Source organism: Palaemon carinicauda, chromosome 11 (assembly GCF_036898095.1).
Source record: "Palaemon carinicauda isolate YSFRI2023 chromosome 11, ASM3689809v2, whole genome shotgun sequence".
Lineage (NCBI taxonomy): Eukaryota > Metazoa > Arthropoda > Malacostraca > Decapoda > Palaemonidae > Palaemon > Palaemon carinicauda.
Window position 1 is genome coordinate 129,834,251 of NC_090735.1, and position 19,932 is coordinate 129,854,182.

At 43.5% G+C, this 19,932-nt stretch overlaps 1 protein-coding gene across 2 annotated transcripts in view; it reads right to left on the reverse strand.

Moving 5' to 3' along the window:
* The window catches only part of LOC137650213 (G-protein coupled receptor 143-like), a 106,472-nt gene that overhangs the window by 16,251 nt on the left and 70,289 nt on the right, over positions 1 to 19,932 (reverse strand). For both annotated transcript variants that reach the window (XM_068383440.1, XM_068383439.1), the window contains exons 3-4: positions 2,066 to 2,180; positions 1,433 to 1,530 (exon numbers count right to left, since the gene is read on the reverse strand). In XM_068383440.1, the coding sequence (XP_068239541.1) occupies positions 1,433 to 1,530; positions 2,066 to 2,180 (213 nt within the window). The remainder of the gene's footprint in view (positions 1 to 1,432; positions 1,531 to 2,065; positions 2,181 to 19,932) is intronic.

Genomic DNA, 19,932 nt, shown 5'->3' on the forward strand with positions numbered 1-19,932 from the left:
CAGGAGTGTGTCGTTCTCGTAAAGGAACGAGGAGAGACTTTCTACACTTTTAAGGGGGAAGCCTCACAAAGTGAAAAGTCATTCTGCAGGAACTCTGCCATAAAAGACACACCACTAAGTACACAAGTGGGAGGCAAGGGAAGTCAGTGTAAGTCAGAATAATGAGGCACCATAAACATTAGGATTGAATCAAGCACTGGGAGTGTTCAGGCAAAAGCCAGGGGATCAGTCTTCAGGAATGGCTCATGATCACTTGGACCATGGGGTGATAAAACATTCACAAATTTATCATCATCAATACTTAAGGTTAAATCACAGCTGTCATCATTAGTTACCAGTGTCCCTAAGAACTCAGAAAAAGGAAGAGTGCAGTGGGGAATATTGGTCATCGCAGAAAAGAACTTGCGTTTTCTTATTACTACTAGACAGAGACGAGGCCGAGGAATCCCTTTTAGCTCGTTTCTTGTGATGGGAACGATATTTCTCCCACTGTGAGAACAGCCACTTGCTACGATACTCACATGGAGATTCAATGGAACATTGTTTCCTATGGCACGAAGGACAGTGGGAAAGCGGATCTACCTCGACCCAATTAATGAAGGTACCACAGAGGCGACCATCATGCAAGGGGCAACTCTGTATAAGACTAGCAACACTAGACAGTAAGTAAAAAAAGCACAGAAAGCACTCAAAGGGTAACCTGGTATGGAGCCTAAGTTGTAATTGTAGACAAGTGAGAGGAGAGATCCTCTTAACAGGACAGCCAGGAGAAGAGTTTCTTAGTAACCTATGATAGTTAACATTTAAGCATCCCCTTTTCTTTTAGTCTGGCTGTAGAAAATCGACATAGGAGTAAACTCATATAAATGGCTCAGAGGTTTGTATCCGCTTAGGAATAAACAAGAATAATGATCTCAAAACTGACATAAAAACAGAAGTAGATGATGATCTCTTGGTGAAAAAAACACTGAGTTTTATCAGTCCTTTTAACAATCCCTCTTAAATGTATTCAAACCCGCAATTTACCTACCATATGAGTTTGAATGTAGGATTTTATGAAGTTAAAAATACATGAATCAGAAAAAGGTGATAATAAGGGTTGAATGTAATGATTTTTTCAGTTATAAACTCTTTAACCCTCAAAAAGACTGTTCTGATGGTTTCATACATTATAGGTTTTCCTTAACTTACAAGCACTGGAATCCTGAACTGGGCTACAGTCATGGTTCACTTGATGACTTTTCCTTTAAAAACTAAATCCTTAACAAGGCTACTGTGGCATTTTAATGCAGGATTTTCTGGATAAAAATAAATTTGAATCATTATAAGGGTTATAGGTTAGGCTTAATTCAAGATTTTCTGAAGCCCACGTTAAGAAATTTAAACTACAGTCCCTTAACCACTAGTCTAATTTAGATCCTGTAATACTTACAGATGTAATGATGCAAAGGTATTGTCCAAGCGGACTATCATCTGGCTTTGATCCAAAAGTATCATCTGCTAACCAAGATGCTGATCGTATCAGAATACCTGTAAAGTAGGAGGAATCAAATAGTAAGAGATTTAAGATGCTGTTGTATAATATAAAGAAATCTTATTCCTACATAATTAGAAGGACTCTGTACAAATTAAAATAGAGATAAAGTAAAAAAAGAGAACCGTAAAATAGACACATGATCCGATGCTTTGCAGCTTAGATAACCATGAAGGGTACTGTAAGACAAGAGAGATTAAGGTTATTCTCTTGTTGGGAAGCTCTTACACACAAGCAATAGTATTGATTAGCCTACTGGAGTTTACAACAGTATTCATCATTTGGTTGACTAACATTGCTACATGTAGAACATGAAGTTTGTTACAAACTCATGTCAAGACCCTCATACAGGTGATTCTAAGCATTTGTTCTTAAATGAGTGATGAATACTAAAGAAAAACCTAGTTAAAACAAATTAGGATACTGGATGAAAAGTTACCGAAGAGAAGAGGGTTCAAAGAAAGACTATATAATGCAATACAGTAACAATAATGACAGACTCATGGTGCAGTAGCTCAAAAATCAGCTCACCTAATGAAGCCATGAAGTCCGCTGCTGCTAGCCATTTGATGATCACACGACCCCGAGTCTTAAAAAACCTTCCTCCTCTTCCGGCTGCCCCATTGCCAGAAGTGCGAGGCAAAATCTGTTCCAAAAAGTAATACATGAAATTTATAAAGGATTCACCTATTTTTCTTAACATATCGTCACCCTCATAAACTAACTGCCCAAGTCATTTTCTCCACTTGTAGGGAAATAAAAAAAATCTTCTCATTTCTTAATTCTTTATATCAATGTCTTGAGCTTCAGTTCACAAATTCTAATTCACAAATTCTTCTGTTAAGAATCTGAGAATTGAAGCTCAAGACAATGATATAAAGAATTAGGAAATGAGAAGGTTTTTTTTTTTATTTCCCAACAAGTGGAGAAAATGACTTAGGCAGTTAGTTTATGAGGGTGACGATATGTATGTTTACATAGTAATAGATTAAATTATAAAGTACTATACTATAATGCTGACAATATCTAGACAGTATCTACTGCAAAACAAATGCGGCTTATCTCCTCTACCCAGAATACACTTCAGCCTGACTATTTACTATTATTATTATTATTATTATTATTATTATTATTATTATTATTACTTGCTAAGCTAGAACCCTAGTTGGAAAAGCAGGATGCTATAAGACCAAGAACTCCAAGAGGGAAAATAGCCAAGTGAGGAAAGAAAATAAGGAAACGGAGAAAATAGTGTGCCTAAAGCAAGAGAACTCTAACCGAAGAAAGTTGAAGACCATGAAACAGAGGCTTATACAATCAAAATTAATAGCTAAAAGTCTTTACTACCCTTACCACGTGGAAAGTAGCTACTGAAAAATACACTACAAGAGTTAACCCCATGAGTGAAGAAGAATTTTTTGGTTATCTTAGTGTTGTCAGGTGTATGAGAAAAGAGAAGGAAATATGAGCCATAACCAGAGAGGAACCCAATGTAGTACTATCTGGCCAGTCAAAGGACACAATAACACTCCAGTGGTAGAGGTCTATAGAATTTGGGACATGGGGACTAGCACCAAGGTGAAACTAGGATTGTATTGGATTGGATTTATGAATGGTTGAAAAAAGGAGGCTGACAGGAATGCAGCTCAGCAGGCTAAGGGGAGGCAGCAATGAACCTTTAATACCATATAGAGTGTCCAGCGCACAGCAGGTTATACCCTTTGCTGCATCTTTCATAGTAAAGACACAACCAAATAGAGAATTTTTATAAAATTTCTTATTTCTATATTCACCTGCTGCTTCCTCCGATGCCTTAGATGACCGCAGAGGTAGCAGCAGTAGGGGATTCAGCATTATGAAGCTTCATCTGTGGTGGATAACGGGGGAGGGTGGGCTGTGGCACCCTAGCAGTACCAGCTGAACTCAGTTGAGTCCCTTGTTAGGCTGGGAGGAACGTAGAGAGTGGAGGTCCCCTTTTTTGTTTTTGTTTCATTTGTTGATGATGTTCAAAATACTACTTCTCCAAAAGCTCAGTTTAATTGACACTTATCTGTGAATTTTTTAGAATTTTCCCATTTTCTTTCACTTGAAAAAAAATACATGCCATTAATAAAAGAATAGAGCTCTCTATTGATAGGTGATAGGGAAACCAGGTTGCACCGTTAGGTAGAATAGTCTTCAGTTTTTAAGTTCATTTTAAGTACATTATCCCTCCTTTGATACTATGAGTCAGTGGGGAAGAGGCTGGGCATGTATAAGAACATCAGGTGAGGATCGAAATAAATTTTATCAAAAATTTTATTTATTTTATGAATCTCCCCTGATGTGGGTACAATTGAATGAAAGATGGATAAATTTTAATATAAGTAATGCAACTAAGTTAAGGGTAACTATGGTAACCTCATCTAGAATATGTCTACCTTACTTTGATGAACTATTTAAACTAGCTTGAAATACTAGATTCCAGATTGTTAATTCATACAATTAAAATACAGTACTGTAGTGTGGATTGCCTTTTTAAGATAACATTTTGCAAACATTGACTTGGTATGCCATTGAGTTACTGATTCTATTTTTCCAAAGAAAGATTTCCACAAAAAATCAGGGAAGCAGCTGTGCTCCTCATAAGTACCTTCAATCTCAAACATTGATGATTTTGAATCTGATTCCTTATCTGCTGCTGTGACTGAATGTTTTAACAAGGAATACCAGAGCATTTTGGTGATGGGCAATCAGGGACCCTCAACCAATAGAACAAATATCAAATTTTCATAATAAAATGTTATTTTCATTAGTAAAATAAATTTTTGAATATACTTACCCGATAATCATGTAGCTGTCAACTCTGTTGCCGACAGAAATCTACGGTCGGGATACGCCAGCGATCGCTATACAGGTGGGGGTGAACACAACAGCGCCATCTGTGGTCAGGTACTCCAGTACTTCTTGTCAACACCACCTCAATTTTTTCCTCGGTCCACTGGTTCTCTATGGGGAGGAAGGGTGGGTCAATTAAATCATGATTATCGGGTAAGTATATTCAAAAATTTATTTTACTAATGAAAATAACATTTTTCAATATTAATCTTACCCGATAATCATGTAGCTGATTCACACCCAGGGTGGTGGGTGGAGACCAGCATACATGTTAACAAAAGAAGCTAAGTATCCCGTATTTTATTTTATTAGTTATTGAAAAATAACATAAAATAAATAAGTACCTGGTAAGGAAGACGACTTGAACCACTACTCTGCCTTTATTAAGTACGTCTTCCTTACTGAGCGTAGCGGTCCTCTTAGGATGCTGAACGACTCTTAGGTGCTGAAGTATAAAGGGCTGCAACCCATACTAAAGGACCTCATCACAACCTTTAACCTCGGCGCTTCTCAAGAAAGAATTGACCACCCGCCAAATCAACAAGGATGTGGAAGGCTTCTTAGCCGACCGTACAACCCATAAAAAGTATTCAAGAGAAAGGTTAAAAAGGTTATGGGATTATGGGAATGTAGTGGCTGAGCCCCCGCCTACTACTGCATTCGTTGCTACGAATGGTCCCAGGGTGTAGCAGTTCTCGTAAAGAGACTGGACATCTTTGAGATAGAATGATGCGAACACTGACTTGCTTCTCCAATAGGTTGCATCCATAACACTCTGCAGAGAACGGTTCTGTTTGAAGGCCACTGAAGTAGCCACAGCTCTCACTTCATGTGTCCTTACCTTCAGCAAAGCAAGGTCTTCTTCCTTCAGATGAGAATGTGCTTCCCTAATCAGGAGCCTGAATAGGTAAGAAACTGAGTTCTTAGACCTTGGAAGAGAAGGCTTCTTGATAGCACACCATAAGGCTTCTGATTGTCCTCGTAAAGGTTATGACCTTTTTAGATAGTACCTAAGAGCTCTAACTGGGCAAAGTACTCTCTCCAGTTCGTCCCCCACCAAGTTGGACAGGCTTGGGATCTCGAACGACTTAGGCCAAGGACGTGAAGGAAGCTCGTTTTAGCAAAAAACCGAGCTGCAAGGAACATGTAGCCGTTTCAGATGTGAAAACTATGTTCCTGCTGAAGGCGTGGATCTCACTTACTCTTTTAGCTGTTGTCAAGCACACGAGGAAAAGAGTTTTTAATGTGAGGTCCTTAAAAGAGGCTGATTGGAGAGGTTCAAATCTTGATGACATAAGGAACCTTAGGACCACGTCTAGATTCCAGCCTGGAGTGGACAACCGACGTTCCTTTGAGGTCTCAAAAGACCTAAGGAGGTCCTGTAGATCTTTGTTGGTGGAAAGATCCAAGCCTCTGTGGCGGAAAACCGCTGCCAACATACTTCTGTAACCCTTAATCGTAGGAGCTGAAAGGGATCTTACGTTCCTTAGATGTAACAGGAAGTCAGCAATCTGGGTTACAGTGGTACTGGTTGAGGAAACTGCATTGGCCTTGTACCAGCTTCGGAAGACTTCCCCTTTAGACTGATAGACTCTGAGAGTGGATGTCCTCCTTGCTCTGGCAATCGCTCTGGCTGCCTCCTTCGAAAAGCCCCTAGCTCTTGAGAGTCTTTCGAAAGTCTGAAGGCAGTCAGACGAAGAGCGTGGAGGTTTGGGTGTACCTTCTTTACGTGAGGTAGACGTAGAAGGTCCACTCCTAGAGGAAGAGTCCTGGGAATGTCGACCAGCCATTGCAGTACCTCTATGAACCATTCTCTCGCGGGCCAGAGCGGAGCCAACCAACGTCAGCCGTGTCCCTTTGCGAGAGGCGAACTTCTGAAGTACCCTGTTGACAATCTTGAACGGCGGGAATGCATACAGGTCGAGATGGGACCAATCCAGCAGAAAAGCATCCACGTGAACTGCTGCTGGGTCTGGAATCGGAGAACAATACAACGGGAGCCTCTAGGTTATCGAGGTAGCGAACAGATCTATGGTTGGCTGACCCCACAGGGCCCAAAGTCTGCTGCAAACATTCTTGTGAAGGGTCCACTCTGTGGGGATGACCTGACCCTTCCGGCTAAGGCGATCTGCCATGACATTCATATCGCCCTGAATGAACCTCGTTACCAGCGTGAGCTTTCGATCTTTTGACCAGATGAGGAGGTCCCTTGCGATCTAGAACAACTTCCACGAATGAGTCCCTCCCTGCTTGGAGATGTAAGCCAAGGCTGTGGTGTTGTCAGAGTCCACCTCCACCACCTTGTTAAGCTGGAGGGACTTGAAGTTTATCAAGGCCAGATGAACCGCCAACAGCTCCTTGCAATAGATGTGAAGTGTCCTTAGCTCCTGATTCCATGTTCCCGAGCATTCCTGTCCGTCCAAAGTCGCACCCCAGCCCGTGTCTGATGCGTCAGAGAAGAGACGGCGGTCGGGTTTCTGAACAGCCAAAGGTAGACTTCCTTGAGAAGAAAGCTGTTCTTTCACCACGTGAGAGTAGACCTCCTCTCTTCGGAAACAGGAACTGAGACCGTCTCTAGCGTCATGTCCTTTATCCAGTGAGCCGCTAGATGATACTGAAGGGGGCGGAGGTGGCGTCTCCCTAACTCGATGAACAGGGCCAGCGATGAAAGTGTCCCTGTTAGACTCATCCACTACCTGACTGAGCATCGGTTCCTTCTCAGCATGCTCTGGATGCATTCTAGGGCTTAGTAGATCCTTGGGGCCGACGGAAAAGCCCGAAAAGCTCGACTCTGAAGATCCATACCCAGGTAGACAATGGTCTGGGATGGGACGAGCTGGGACTCCTCAAAATTGACCAGGAGGCCCAGTTCCTTGGTCAGATCCATAGTCCATCTGAGAATCTCCAGACAGCGACGACTTGTGGGAGCTCTTAAAAGCTAGTCGTCTGACGGAGCCGGACACAAGATCATGGTACTGCTGCACAGTCTGTGAACTGTCAACCATGGGGAAGCGAGGAAGTACAGCGACAACCCGAAGCTGTCTAGACTGTCTGGGTCGTACAGACAACTCCTTATCGGGTTGCTGAGGTTGCCGCACTGCGTCACAACAAGTCACTTCTGCTGGTTGTTGAACGTCTTCCCAGTGACACACTGACTCCGTAAACAAAAAATCCTCTAACAAGGACTAAGCCTGGACTGCATGTCTTGCAACAAAGCTCAAGGTCTATGGGAGCAGGTGTGGTAACAGACGGGGTTAGCGACTGAAGTGGAACCATTACCCTCCCTGGAAGCATGTTATGCTTAAATAAAAGTCCATAGGAGGCTAAGCAGCTAAAGGCTCCTCTCCAAATGACAGAGTCCTCAAGGGAATATCAGAAGGAGGGAGAATAGCACTTTCTCATCTACAGGAACCATATCCGAGAAAAGCTAAGTTCTCTCGGTGAGGGTTTCACTGGTGCAAAAGCAGCAGACTAGAAGGCAACGTTATGAAACTGCTTGACAGTCTAGTGAGTTGGCAACAACCAAAGATGTGTGACTGAGGAGCATGCGGTAAGGTATGCAGAGCATGCTGTATGTAGAGTATGCTGTAAGGTAAGCAGAGCATGTTGCATGGCGTGCGGCTTATGCTGCATGGGATGAGGCTCATGCTGCATGGGATGAGGCTCATGCTGCATGGGATGAGGCTCATGCTGCAAGGGATGAGGCTCATGCCGCATGCGTTGAGGAGGATGCCGCATAGTATGAGGCTCCTGCCTCATGGGTTGAGGCGGTTGCCGCATAGCATGAGGTTCCTGCCTCATGGTTTGAGGAGGAAGCCGCATAGCATGAGGCTCCTCATAGCATGAGACTCCTGCCTCATGGGTTGAGGAGGATGCCGCATAGCATGAGGCTCCTGCCTCATGGGTTGAGGAGGATGCCGCATAGCATGAGGCTCCTGCCTCATGGGTAGAGGAGGTTGCCGCATAGCATGAGGCTCCTGCCTCATGGGTTGAGGAGGATGCCGCATAGCATGAGGCTCCTCATAGCATGAGGTCCCTGCCTCATGGGTTGAGGAGGATGCCGCATAGCATGAGGCTCCTCATAGCATGAGGCTCCTGTCTCATGTGTTGAGGAGGATGCCGCATAGCATGAGGCTCCTGCCTCATGGTTTGAGGAGGATGCCGCATAGCATGAGGCTCCTCATAGCATGAGGCTCCTGCCTCATGGTTAGAGGAGGTTGCCGCATAGCATGAGGTTCCTGCCTCAAGAGTTGCGTCTGCCTCAAGGGTTGAGGAGGTAGCTGCGCAGAGAGAGGCTCTTGCCTCAAGAGTTGAGGCGGTTGCCGCATAGCATGAGGCTGCTGCCTCAAGGATGGTGGAGGTTGCCGCAACGCATGAGGCTGCTGCCTCAAGGATGGAGGAGGTTGCCGCAACGCATGAGGCTCCTGCCTCATGGTTAGAGGAGGTTGCTGCAAAGCATGAGGCTCCTGCCTCAAGGGTTGAGGAGGTTGCCGCATAGCAAGAGGCTCCTGCCTCAAGGAAAGTGGAGGTTGCTGCATAGCGCTGGTACCTGGCAACTCCCAATGCGGCAGCTCACGCATGGAGGCAGGAGGTTCCTGCCTCAAGGAGCCTCAACATCATACGTCTGGCAGGGTGGACTGCGCAGAGGTGGAGGAGCGCTCGCAGGAGGAGGTGTGCTAACCTTCTCTGCCTGAAACTCCTGCATCAACACCGCAAGCTGAGACTGCATTGTGTGCAGCATAGACCACTAGAGTCTAAGAAAGACAACAACAAACGGAGCTACTGTCCGTTGAGACTGAGGGTCTAAAACAGCTGGTGCGGCAACAGACGGAGTTACTGCCTGTTGCGGTACCACCTTGCCTCTCTGGGAGGTGTGCAGTTGTCGTACTGCAGCAAGTCCGAACTGACCCAGTGCTAATGGCTCCACCTAGGAGTTGGACTTGCGCGGAAGGGACCGACTTGCACTTAAAAGCTGCAAGATTTGGTCCATGGTTTCTGCGAGAAACCTCTTCCGCAGACGAGGAATAAATGGGCTCTCTCGTCTTTGTGTGGGTGGGGTGATCACGTCGGCTACGTGAGTTGGTTACACCCGAAACCACGGAGGGAAACGTCTGTTCGTCGATCAAGGCCTGATGAACCCATAAGTCCTTCGACGTTACTTCTCTCCTGGGCTTGGGAGCTTGTAAGAGGTCCCAGACTAGGCGAACAACTGGCACGAACAGACGAACCCTCGAACGCAACACTGTAACAATTTGCGCTTATCACTTTATCACTTTTGATTTTCTGTTTGCACTCATTTCACTGAACTCGAAACTTTAAGTGGTTTGTACCTGAAACACGCAATTCTATCCTTCATTAAAAGTTAGTAATTGCGAAAACAGTATTACAATGTAACAGAAAAACATAATGAAAGATAAATAATTCAGTGGCTGGAAAAGAGACTAAACACTAGATCAAATAAACTACGTTTAAAATCTCTCACCGCATAAAGCCTGGGAACAAGAATAAAACTCTAGAAACGTTTACCTTCTTCCCCTAAAGAGACTAGGGAGAAGAGCAAAAACGATAACAACGTTACCCGCTTGAACGAAACGTTTATCCTCCTCTCTCTCCCTCCGTCTCTATCTCTCTCTCTCTCTCTCTTGACTTAGAACCTGAGAGATGAGCCCAATTATATATATCGTTAAAACATATTATTGTTAAAGGAAAAAAACTGAAAGATTTCCCAAATAAAAAGTTCCTTTATTAGAATTAAAACCATTTAAGCTAAGAAAGAATGAACAAAACGCTAGAATCGGTTTACTCTTACTGCAACGTGACACCGTGAATACTCTCTCTCTATCGTAACGATAGAGCGCAAGTTGAACGTTCTGAACGTCAACAACTGCAGAGACAAAACAAAACGTTAGTTCAACTTTGAAAACAGTACGAGACTATCAAAGAAATTCTTTCAAAAACATTAAAATAGCATAATATGTTAACAGGTAAAAACGAAATGACGGGCTCAATGTTAATTAACTTCGGTTCCAAGAAAAGACCGCCTAGTATTAGGAAAGGTCGAATATAAACAAATATAAAAATTAATTTTAATAAGTTTATAATAAAAGGAAGTTAATCGAAGAGGCCTATACAAGGCGGAGAGATATAAAATAAATCTATAACTTTTGTTAAGCAAAATTAAGAAAGAGAGTCTATACTCTCTTCGACACCAACACTTCCGTCTAAGGGAAGGGTCGGCCATTAAAAGTGAAAGAGAGTTCATACTCTCTTCGTCACCAAAATTAAATAAAAAATTAAATCAAATTAATTCCAAAAACTTGCTAAGCTAATGATAAAGCTTCCTGAATAGCGAAGGCTAAACTCTAGAGCAAATACATCACCAAATCGTGAGCAATAACTCCAGAATCAACAGCGTATCCATGTAGGTCTAGCCGGAGGCACGACAGAGGAAAAATTGTGGTGGTGTTGACAAGAAGTACTGGAGTACCTGACCACAGATGGCGCTGTTGTGTTCACCCCCACCTGTATAGCGATCGCTGGCGTATCCCGACCGTAGATTTCTGTCGGCAACAGAGTTGACAGCTACATGATTATCGGGTAAGATTAATATTGAAAAATCAATATTCATAATAAACATCCAAGAAGGAAAAATGTTTCCTCTCAAAGCAGAATCAAAAGACTCAGGGAAGTGGCTCATCCTTTCCTCTCGCAAGCCTCGCTACAAGCTCCTCTGTGGCTTCGCCTGTTAGGGCACCTGACTTCCATTGAGCGTCTGGTGCCCAACAGCCACCTATGTATTCTATCTCTCCAGTGGCAACTGAAGACCTTTGTCTCAACACAGGAACTCTCCGGAACTGTAGGTTCCGATAGGGGCAGAGCAGAAGAGAGACTTGAGTTAGTGGGTGCTTGATGCCAACCTTTTCAAGAGAGTAGATATTCTCTCTGCTTCCCCGGATTTGATAATCGTGGGGGACTCACCTGTTACAGCACATGGTCTCAGGGCTGTGGTACGATTCTGATTGGTAGCGCCACATAAACCTCCAAGAAATGAAGGCAGCTTTTCTACCTCTTAAGCACTTCTAACAATCCTTTTAAGTCACTCTGTAGTGTTGACGAGTGACAACACTACGGTTGTGGCATATCTAAACAAGCAAGGAGGTACTTTTTCATGGCAGCTTTGCCATCTTTCTGTGAAAATTCTACAGTGCATGGAAGAGAATTTAATTTTCCTGTCAGCCTGGTTCATCCCAGGAAAAAAGAATACAGTATTCTGGTAGACAATCTGAGCAAAACTCAAATAGCTGGTTCCAAGTGGTCTTTGCATTCCAGGATAGCCAACAAAGTCTCGACTTTGTGGTGTTCGCCGGTAATAGACCTTTTCGTGACATCCCTCATCAGGAAGCTCTAGGTGTAGTTTTCCAGTTTGAGAACCACAGGCAGCCTCCAAGGATGCCTTTCAACATCCGTGAGACAACATGGACGTCTATGCGTTTTCCCCCTTCTGCCTAATGAAGAGACTCCTCAACAAAGCAACGGCATCTTAGGATCTGTCGATGACTCTGATAGCTCCACTGTGGCAGCAAGCAGAATGACTTCCAGACCTTTTACTTCTGCTAATAGTGGTACTGAGAGAGTTGCCACATGACTTGGCGGAGATTTTCCACAGAGCAGTCGCCTTCCTACAACTTCACGCCTGGAGGTCATCCAGCATTTCCTCTCGCATAGAGACTTTTCACACGCAGTGGTGAAAAAAATGTCTGGGTACCTCAGGGAGTTGTCTGTCGTCGTCTAACAGATGAAGTGGACTATCTTTTGTGATTGGTGTTGTGGAAGGGGTCTCTCTCTACTCAATGATGCCATCCCTTCAGGGAGGAAAAATTCTACTCAGTCTCGGTGGTGAAAGGCTCAGCCTTGAGCCTTTTCTTCAGACTGAATGGATTTGACATTCTCTCCTCAACAGAATTGTCTTTACTCATATGGAGTTTTGAGCTTCCATGTCCCTACTCGGAAGTTAGAACAATTCCCTGGAAAGTAACGAAAGTGCTACACTCCCTGAAAAGAGGCTCCTTACAAACTGCTGAATCAAGCTTCAGATCAAAACTTGACACTTAGACGGTTTTCCTGCACGCCCTTGCCTCTGCCAAGAAGATCAGCGACTTGCATGGTCTATCTTACGACATCGCCTATTCAAGGAGATGGGGGCAAGTAACACTCGGCTTCATCCCTGAGTTTATTGCTAACACTCAGAATACAGATATAGCAGACTCTTAAGTTCAGGGCCTTACAGATCTTGAGTTTTCGGAAAGTAACTGACGATCCTGATTATCTGTTACTATGTCCTGTGAGAGAGCTGAGCCACTATCTCAAGCGTACAACAAGAGCTCGCCCACAAATCAAGTGCCTGTTTGTAATTATGGGCAGGGTTAAGAGGAGAATCACAAAAAAGTCTCCTCTTGGATTCAGCAGCTCATTGATTGGACAGTATTCTCTCGCTCTTCACAACAGAGCAGATAACCCAAAGCTCATAACATGAGGAGCGAAAGTACATCCCGAGCGTCCAAAAGAAACCACTTTGGTGCAGGTATTGCAAGTGGGCGTTTAGCCAAGGCATACAACCTTCACCGACCATTACCTGCAAAAGGTAACCCACAGGAACCTCAATACATTTACTCTGGGATCTGTGGTGTCCATAAAAAAAGTGGTTTAGCTACCTCAGCTCTGGGATGAAAGGATGGAATGAGTGACCTTTATTTCTTTCATCTTCGCCTCTCTTGGGCCACAGTGTTTGGTAGACTTTGCAAGCTGGCCTACCTCCTAGTACGAGTAAGAACCATTTTTACTTGTGTAGTCTGAAATATTTTATATATTTTGTTATGTCCCCAATCTCCCTATATGCAAGAGTTGGGCAATTTCTAGGTTTAAGTATGGATGCGCAAAATATCACTATTTACTCTTATCTAGTCAAGTCACAATGTTTGTTTCCACTCACTCACCATGATTACCCAGGCCATCAAACTCTACATCATTTACAGGCTGAGAGTCCATGAGGTCTCAGGCTACTTCCCTCATGGTCTATCAAGCTCAGGTCAAGTTTCCAGCCAGTTGAAGTTTGGACTTCCACCCACCTATGGGTGAGCCTCCAATATAAAGAACGAACTATTTGTACAGTATTTGTGTAGGAACAAATGACAAATTTGGAAGCAATTTGTATTTTTCCTAACTATACAAAACTGGATGATTGTGTGAGCTTTTAAGATACCCCACTAAATAGCAGAGGGTCATTAACAACTTGTGAAAAAGTTTATGGCTGGATTCCATAGTAAAGAACTCAGGTTTGTAAAGTTGGGAAAAATACAATTTACAGTACAGTGAACCCTCGTTTATCGCGGTAGATAGGTTCCAGACGCGGGCGCGATAGGTGAAAATCCGCGAAGTAGTGACAGCATATTTACCTATTTATTTAACATGTATATTTGGACTTTTAAAACCTTCCCTTGTACGTAGTACTGTTAACAAACCACCCTTTAATGTACAGAACACTTAATGCATGTACTACAGCACCCTAAACTAAAACAGGCACAAATATTAAAGGCGATTTTATATCATGTGTTTCCTAAACACCTAAAAAGCACGATAAAAAATGGCAACCAATGTTTTGTTTACGTTCATCTCTGATCATAATGAAGAAACAAACTCATTTAGTGTACACATATATGTACGTATGGTTAGTTTTTGCATCGATTATACAGTACTGTATGTTGATTTTTTTATTACCAATGTTTTAGTTTACGTATTTTTCTTAGGACTTCCAAATGAAATCTTTTTCTTTATGACGCCGCCTGAAACGACGGCGTGTACGCTCAGTAAACAACCACGCTCAGAACAAACAAGGCATTTAACACGCATGATGATAGTGATAAATAATGATACAGTACATACAGTATTTACAGTAAAAGCATTTACAAAATATGTTACCTTACAAATATAAATTATACAGTACTTGTACGTAGCAAAGCAGGAAAACAATTTGAGAGAGAGAGAGAGAGAGAGAGAGAGAGAGAGAGAGAGAGAGAGAGAGAGAGAGAGAGAGAGAGAGAGAGAGAGAGAGATTGTTTTACGTACGTAAATGTAAATTTTAAACAAAAAAAATATGATAGGTTACAACATGTAGACTTTTAAAACCTTCCCTTTAACTTAATGCATACAGTACGTACATTACTAAACTATAAAACAGGTTAAAGTAAAAAATAAAGATTGTTACTGTACTCACCACGAAAGAAGTTCAAGAAAAACTTGAATGACGATGGCGATGAATTTGCTGCACAGTAGAAATGATGATGATGAAGCTGATGATGTGTTCTACTGTGCAGTCAATGATAGTATTTTACGTCTCTTCAGACGGAGGTGTCTTTTCCTGGGACACCTCTTCAACTTCTTCAATTTCTTCCGAAGGCGTACTAGCAGGAGGAACTGGCTCTTTTTTGCGAGGCTGGAAAAACATTGTGATCGGAAGTTGTTGCCGCTGCTTCTTTTTTCGATCCAAGAGCATCCTGTAGGGAGTCGTGATGTCATCAACCTTGTTGCAGAATTGCATCGAGCGAACCATATCCTCGTCCCACTCTTGCAACATTTCTTTCGCCTCCTTCATATGGTTGCAGAACTTGGAGAGCCGTTCTAATGTTAAGCCCGTTTCTTCGACATTTTATTGGGTCTCTTCCTGGGTACCCTCACTCTCTTCCTCACTTGCCGATTTCGTCAGGTCTTCGAGGTCTGCGTCAGTTAGGGGCTGGGAATGGCAGTCCAACAACTCGTCGACGTCTTCAGTCGTCATGTCGCCAAACCCGTCACCCCCAATTATGGCAGCCAACTGCACAGATTTCCGTATTGCAGAGTGTTGGATTTCCGACGGAGTAAATCCCTTGTCGTCGTAAACAATATCGGGCCACAGCTTCTTCCAGCTCGCATTTACGGTTGCAGGTTTCATCTCTTAAAGTGCCTTTTGAATATTCTGCAGGCACGTGGCTATGGTGTACTGCCGCCAGTACGCCTTCAAGTTGAAGTCTTCATCCTCGTCATCTTGGGCAGCATCCACACACGCAACGAGGTCCGCCAAGGTATTCTTCGTGTAGAGGGCCTTGAACGCCCTGATAACCCCCTGGTCCATTGGTTGAATTAATGACGTGGTGTTGGGTGGCAGGAACTCAACCTGAACGCCCTCACGCGACAGGTCAGTTGCGTGTCCACCAGCGTTATCCATAAGGAGAAGGATCTTGAATGGCAAGCCCTTCTCTAAGAGATATTCATGGACTTGCGGGATGAAACACTGGTGGAACCAGTTGGAGGTCAGCATCTTCGTAATCCATGCTTTTTGATTATGCATCCAGTACACGGGAAGGAGATTCTTATTTTTGTTTTTCAAAGCGCGAGGATTTTTCGACTTATAAATAAGCCCCGGCTTTAACAAAAATCCAGCAGCATTGCCACACATCACGAGGGTAACGCGATCCTTGAATGCCTTAAAGCCAGAGGCTTTGGCTTCCTCTTTGAACAGGAAAGTTCGCGACGGCATTCTCTTCCAAAACAAGCCGGTTTCATCCATATTAAAGACTTGTTCCGGCTTGTATCCACCTTCAGCGATAATGTTCTTGAAAGTCTGGTTCACGTAAGTTTCAGCAGCGGCAGTGTCAGCGGAAGCAGACTCCCCATGCAGGGAAACGCTTTTCAGGGCGAAGCGTTTCTGAAACTTCGCGAACCATCCTTTGCTGGCGGAAAAACGTTGTTTCTGACGCTGGGAATCAGTGGAGGTCCCTGGTTGAGGATCATCTACATCATCATCTTCTTCAGCATGGTCGCCATCGTCGTCATGAGGTTCCTTTGCCGCAAAATTCTCATACAAGCTCAAAGCCTTTGTTCGGATGGTGTTCGTATCCAACGCTATGTTCTTCTTCCGACAGTCGGCAATCCACACAGCTAAAGCACCTTCCATGCGTACGATCGTTTTATTACGCGTTGTAACGACTCGCTTCGCTGATCTGCTAAAGGTGATTGCAGCAGTCTTTCTAATGTTCGCCTCGTCCTTCTTGATGTAGCGAACGGTGGATTCGTTGATGCCAAAATGGCGGCCGGCGGCCGCGTAACTTCTACCATCTTTTAACATGTCGAGAAGCGTAACCTTCTCAGCTATCGTCATCATTCTTCGGTGGCGTTTAGGCTCACTACCAGCCTTACTAGAAGCAGAACGCTTGGGAGCCATTGTAACAGAAAGTTCAACAAAAAGTTCAACTTAAAACAGTCGCACACAGCACAGATTAAACTTCACAAAGTTAAGAACGTCTACTCAGCAATACGCGGAAAGAGAAAGTGAACGATGCAGCCCCGCGAGAACTTTGATGCTGCGGGTAGAAGATGCGGGGAAAACACCAATCACAGGCTAGATAACAAAACTTGAGTTTTGATTCGTCATCTATCAGCGCTTGAACCAATCACAACCCGTCTTACAGTACATGGTGCGTTGGTTACTCATAGAAGATGCCCCGCGCATACTGAACGTACGTAGATTAAGTACAATACCGTAATAATAATAAATAATGATAATAATACTGTACAGTAATAATAATAATAATAATGATTAATAATAATAACAATAATAATTTTATTAACAACAACAACAATAATAATAATAATAACAATAATAATAAAAATTTACGTACGTACGCTATTTTACGCCTCTCTCTCTCTCTCTCTCTCTCTCTCTCTTTCTCTCTCTCTCTCTCGTACGCTTACAGTACTTATTCGAAATGTGATTTTTGCAACAAAGAATATTATTGGATGCAGTACTGTACTACGTACGTATACATACAAAAGATTCATGGAAAAGAAGCACATCCATTACAGTACACACCATTCTAATATGGTATGACTGCATCTGATTTGCGTTTCATGTTCGATTTAATTTTACTACGTACTGAATTATCGTATGATCACATTCTCTTTTCGTGTTTTATTTCTTTCTGTGCTGAATTATATATCATATGTAATGCAATGAACAATCAGTAAGAGCAGATATTACTAATTACAGTATTAATGGAATTACAGGTAACAAAATATCGTATTTGGTTATCTTCAGATTTCGCGGTATTTTCGAATTTTCCGGAAAATCCGCGATATGTATATATATATGGGTTATGGGAAAACCCCGCGAAGTGGTGAATCCGCGATTGTCGAACCGCGAAGTAGCGAGGGTTCACTGTATTTCCAAATCTGTCACATCTGGAAAGATTATTTTTACTGCACATCATACAAAACAGAGTCCTTTAATTAGGATGACTACTTCAGCATGATATGGAATCTATCATTAAAGTTGGATAATGAGTAGTCAGTCATCCAACTTGTGACGGAGCAGGGCGAGAAGCCTCGGCCCCCTTCAAAGACCCACTTTTGCTTTGTCTGCTGTTGAGTACAGGCATACAAAATAGCTTCTGATCATAACAAAACTGTTAATTCCTTCCCTTTTGCAGTGTGTTGTTAAAAATAGATTGGAAGCAAGAAATTTGTTTGTCACAGTACAAGTGGACACTGCAACTGCTTCATGGTGAAGCTGGCTGTGGATCCTCACTCCCTCTGTGTTTCATGTAGAGGGGCATGTCTATACGCAGGCATCTCCTTGTTCTGAGTGCCAAAGGTGGTTTCCAGTGCAGTGGCAGTCGTATGCCCTGAATGGGAAGAAGCGAGCAAAAAGCTACTCTCCTAGGGAGTGTAAAGATGAAGCCAGACCCTCGTCAGGAAAGGAAAAGAACGAGACAGCTTGGAACGCACGCGGCAGAGCGGCTTTTTTCAATCCCATACTAGGGTCAGGCCTGTCAAGACCCAAGGCATCGTGAAACAACACACAAACAACCACCTTTGGGAGGTTCACGAAGTGCCTGGTGCGTGACCAAAATAGAAACCCGCAGAGAGAGAGAGAGAGAGAGAGAGAGAGAGAGAGAGAGAGAGAGAGAGAGGTGAATTGGTTGAGAATGCTTGCTGTTGTCACTTGTGAACATCAGATCAACCCATCCCTTTCTCTAAAGGATCAGATACCCGAGGCAGGACAATGGAGGGTTTTATACTCGCGAGATTCACAGAGGCTTGTGTTTGGGGTTACAGTGACAAGGAGCTGTGATTACGGGGAGTCAGCGGCCAAAATCACCAGGTTGCTCTGAAAAGCTAGAGCGAGAAGGCAAGAGTTCGCGAACTCACTTACAAGTACCTTGATAAGGTGACCACTCAAAGCAAGGCTGTCTTCTCAAGCTAGAGAAAGAAACGACCGTCCTCGAAGGGTAGAGGTTCGCGAAGATCCTCTCCCTGAGCAAACTCATGGTGCACTAAGCTGGAAATCTGAAGAGAACCAGTCTGCAATTCCACAAGTAGGCAAGGAATTGCAGAGGAAGAATCCGCCCAAGGACATGAGACCTGCTGGAAGGAACTTCCCTTCAGCGGCTCGAAGGGGAAAGTCACGACTAACCCCTGCGGAGGTAGCTGTGTGCTCTTAAAGTGCCACGTGCTTCAACACCTCCACAAGCCGTTCCTTAGTGGGGGAACCCAAAAGCCCAAAGGAAGGCCACAAATGATGCAAGCAAGAGGGAGACTCCTCAAGGGTGGAGGGTGCCACAATTTTGCTAGGGGAAGCAGCGAGGTCCTACGGGCCCAAGTGGTCATTGCTCTTACTCAATGGGCCTCCAGAGCCAACCGAGAAGAAGCAGAGGGGACAGTACGATGCGACAGAGAGAGAAGTCTGGACTTCAACCTTGAGGAAGACCCCAAGAGCAGAGAATCCCTTTTAAACTTCTTCCGGCATCTACCATACAGCTCCCACTGGGAGCAAAGTCACTCAACACTTGCCGCATGGAGAAGCCTACGTGAATGAGTGTTGTCTGTATGCAAGGCAAAGCCGTTGAGGATCTGTCTCCATGGCAGACATAAACATGCAATACTATGCCAGGGCAAAATCACATGGTTGTAACTCCTCAAAACCAAACACACCGGCAAAAGGGAAGAAAATTTCATCAAGCTTACGGCCATAAATAAAGGGTTAACATGAAAGAGAAAAAGCACATCTTCACTCTACCGAGCCCCAAACAGAAAGTGAGGGATCTCACTGGGCGAGTGTGTGAGCAGGTTGGTCGCTTTACACTAGTTAGCGGAGGGTAGCTGAAAACTCACCCCAAAGTTTATGGCTAGATTCCAGCTACTGCCGAAACATATATCCACAGTAAAGAATGAATAGTTTGCATTTGTGTAGGAACAAATACAATTACAGAAATAAATAATGGAGAACAAAATAAAAATAAATATGTATGACCAGATTGACAGGAAAATTATAAAAATGTGATAAACTCCAGGTCATGTGAAGCAAACAGAAGCATACAATTCTTTGGATCATACCAAAAAGAATATTGAGCATTCTAGTAAGTGAAATCCTCAAGTAACTGTTTCACATGTTGTAGGCATTTATTCAACTTTTGAAATACAAGCAAAACATT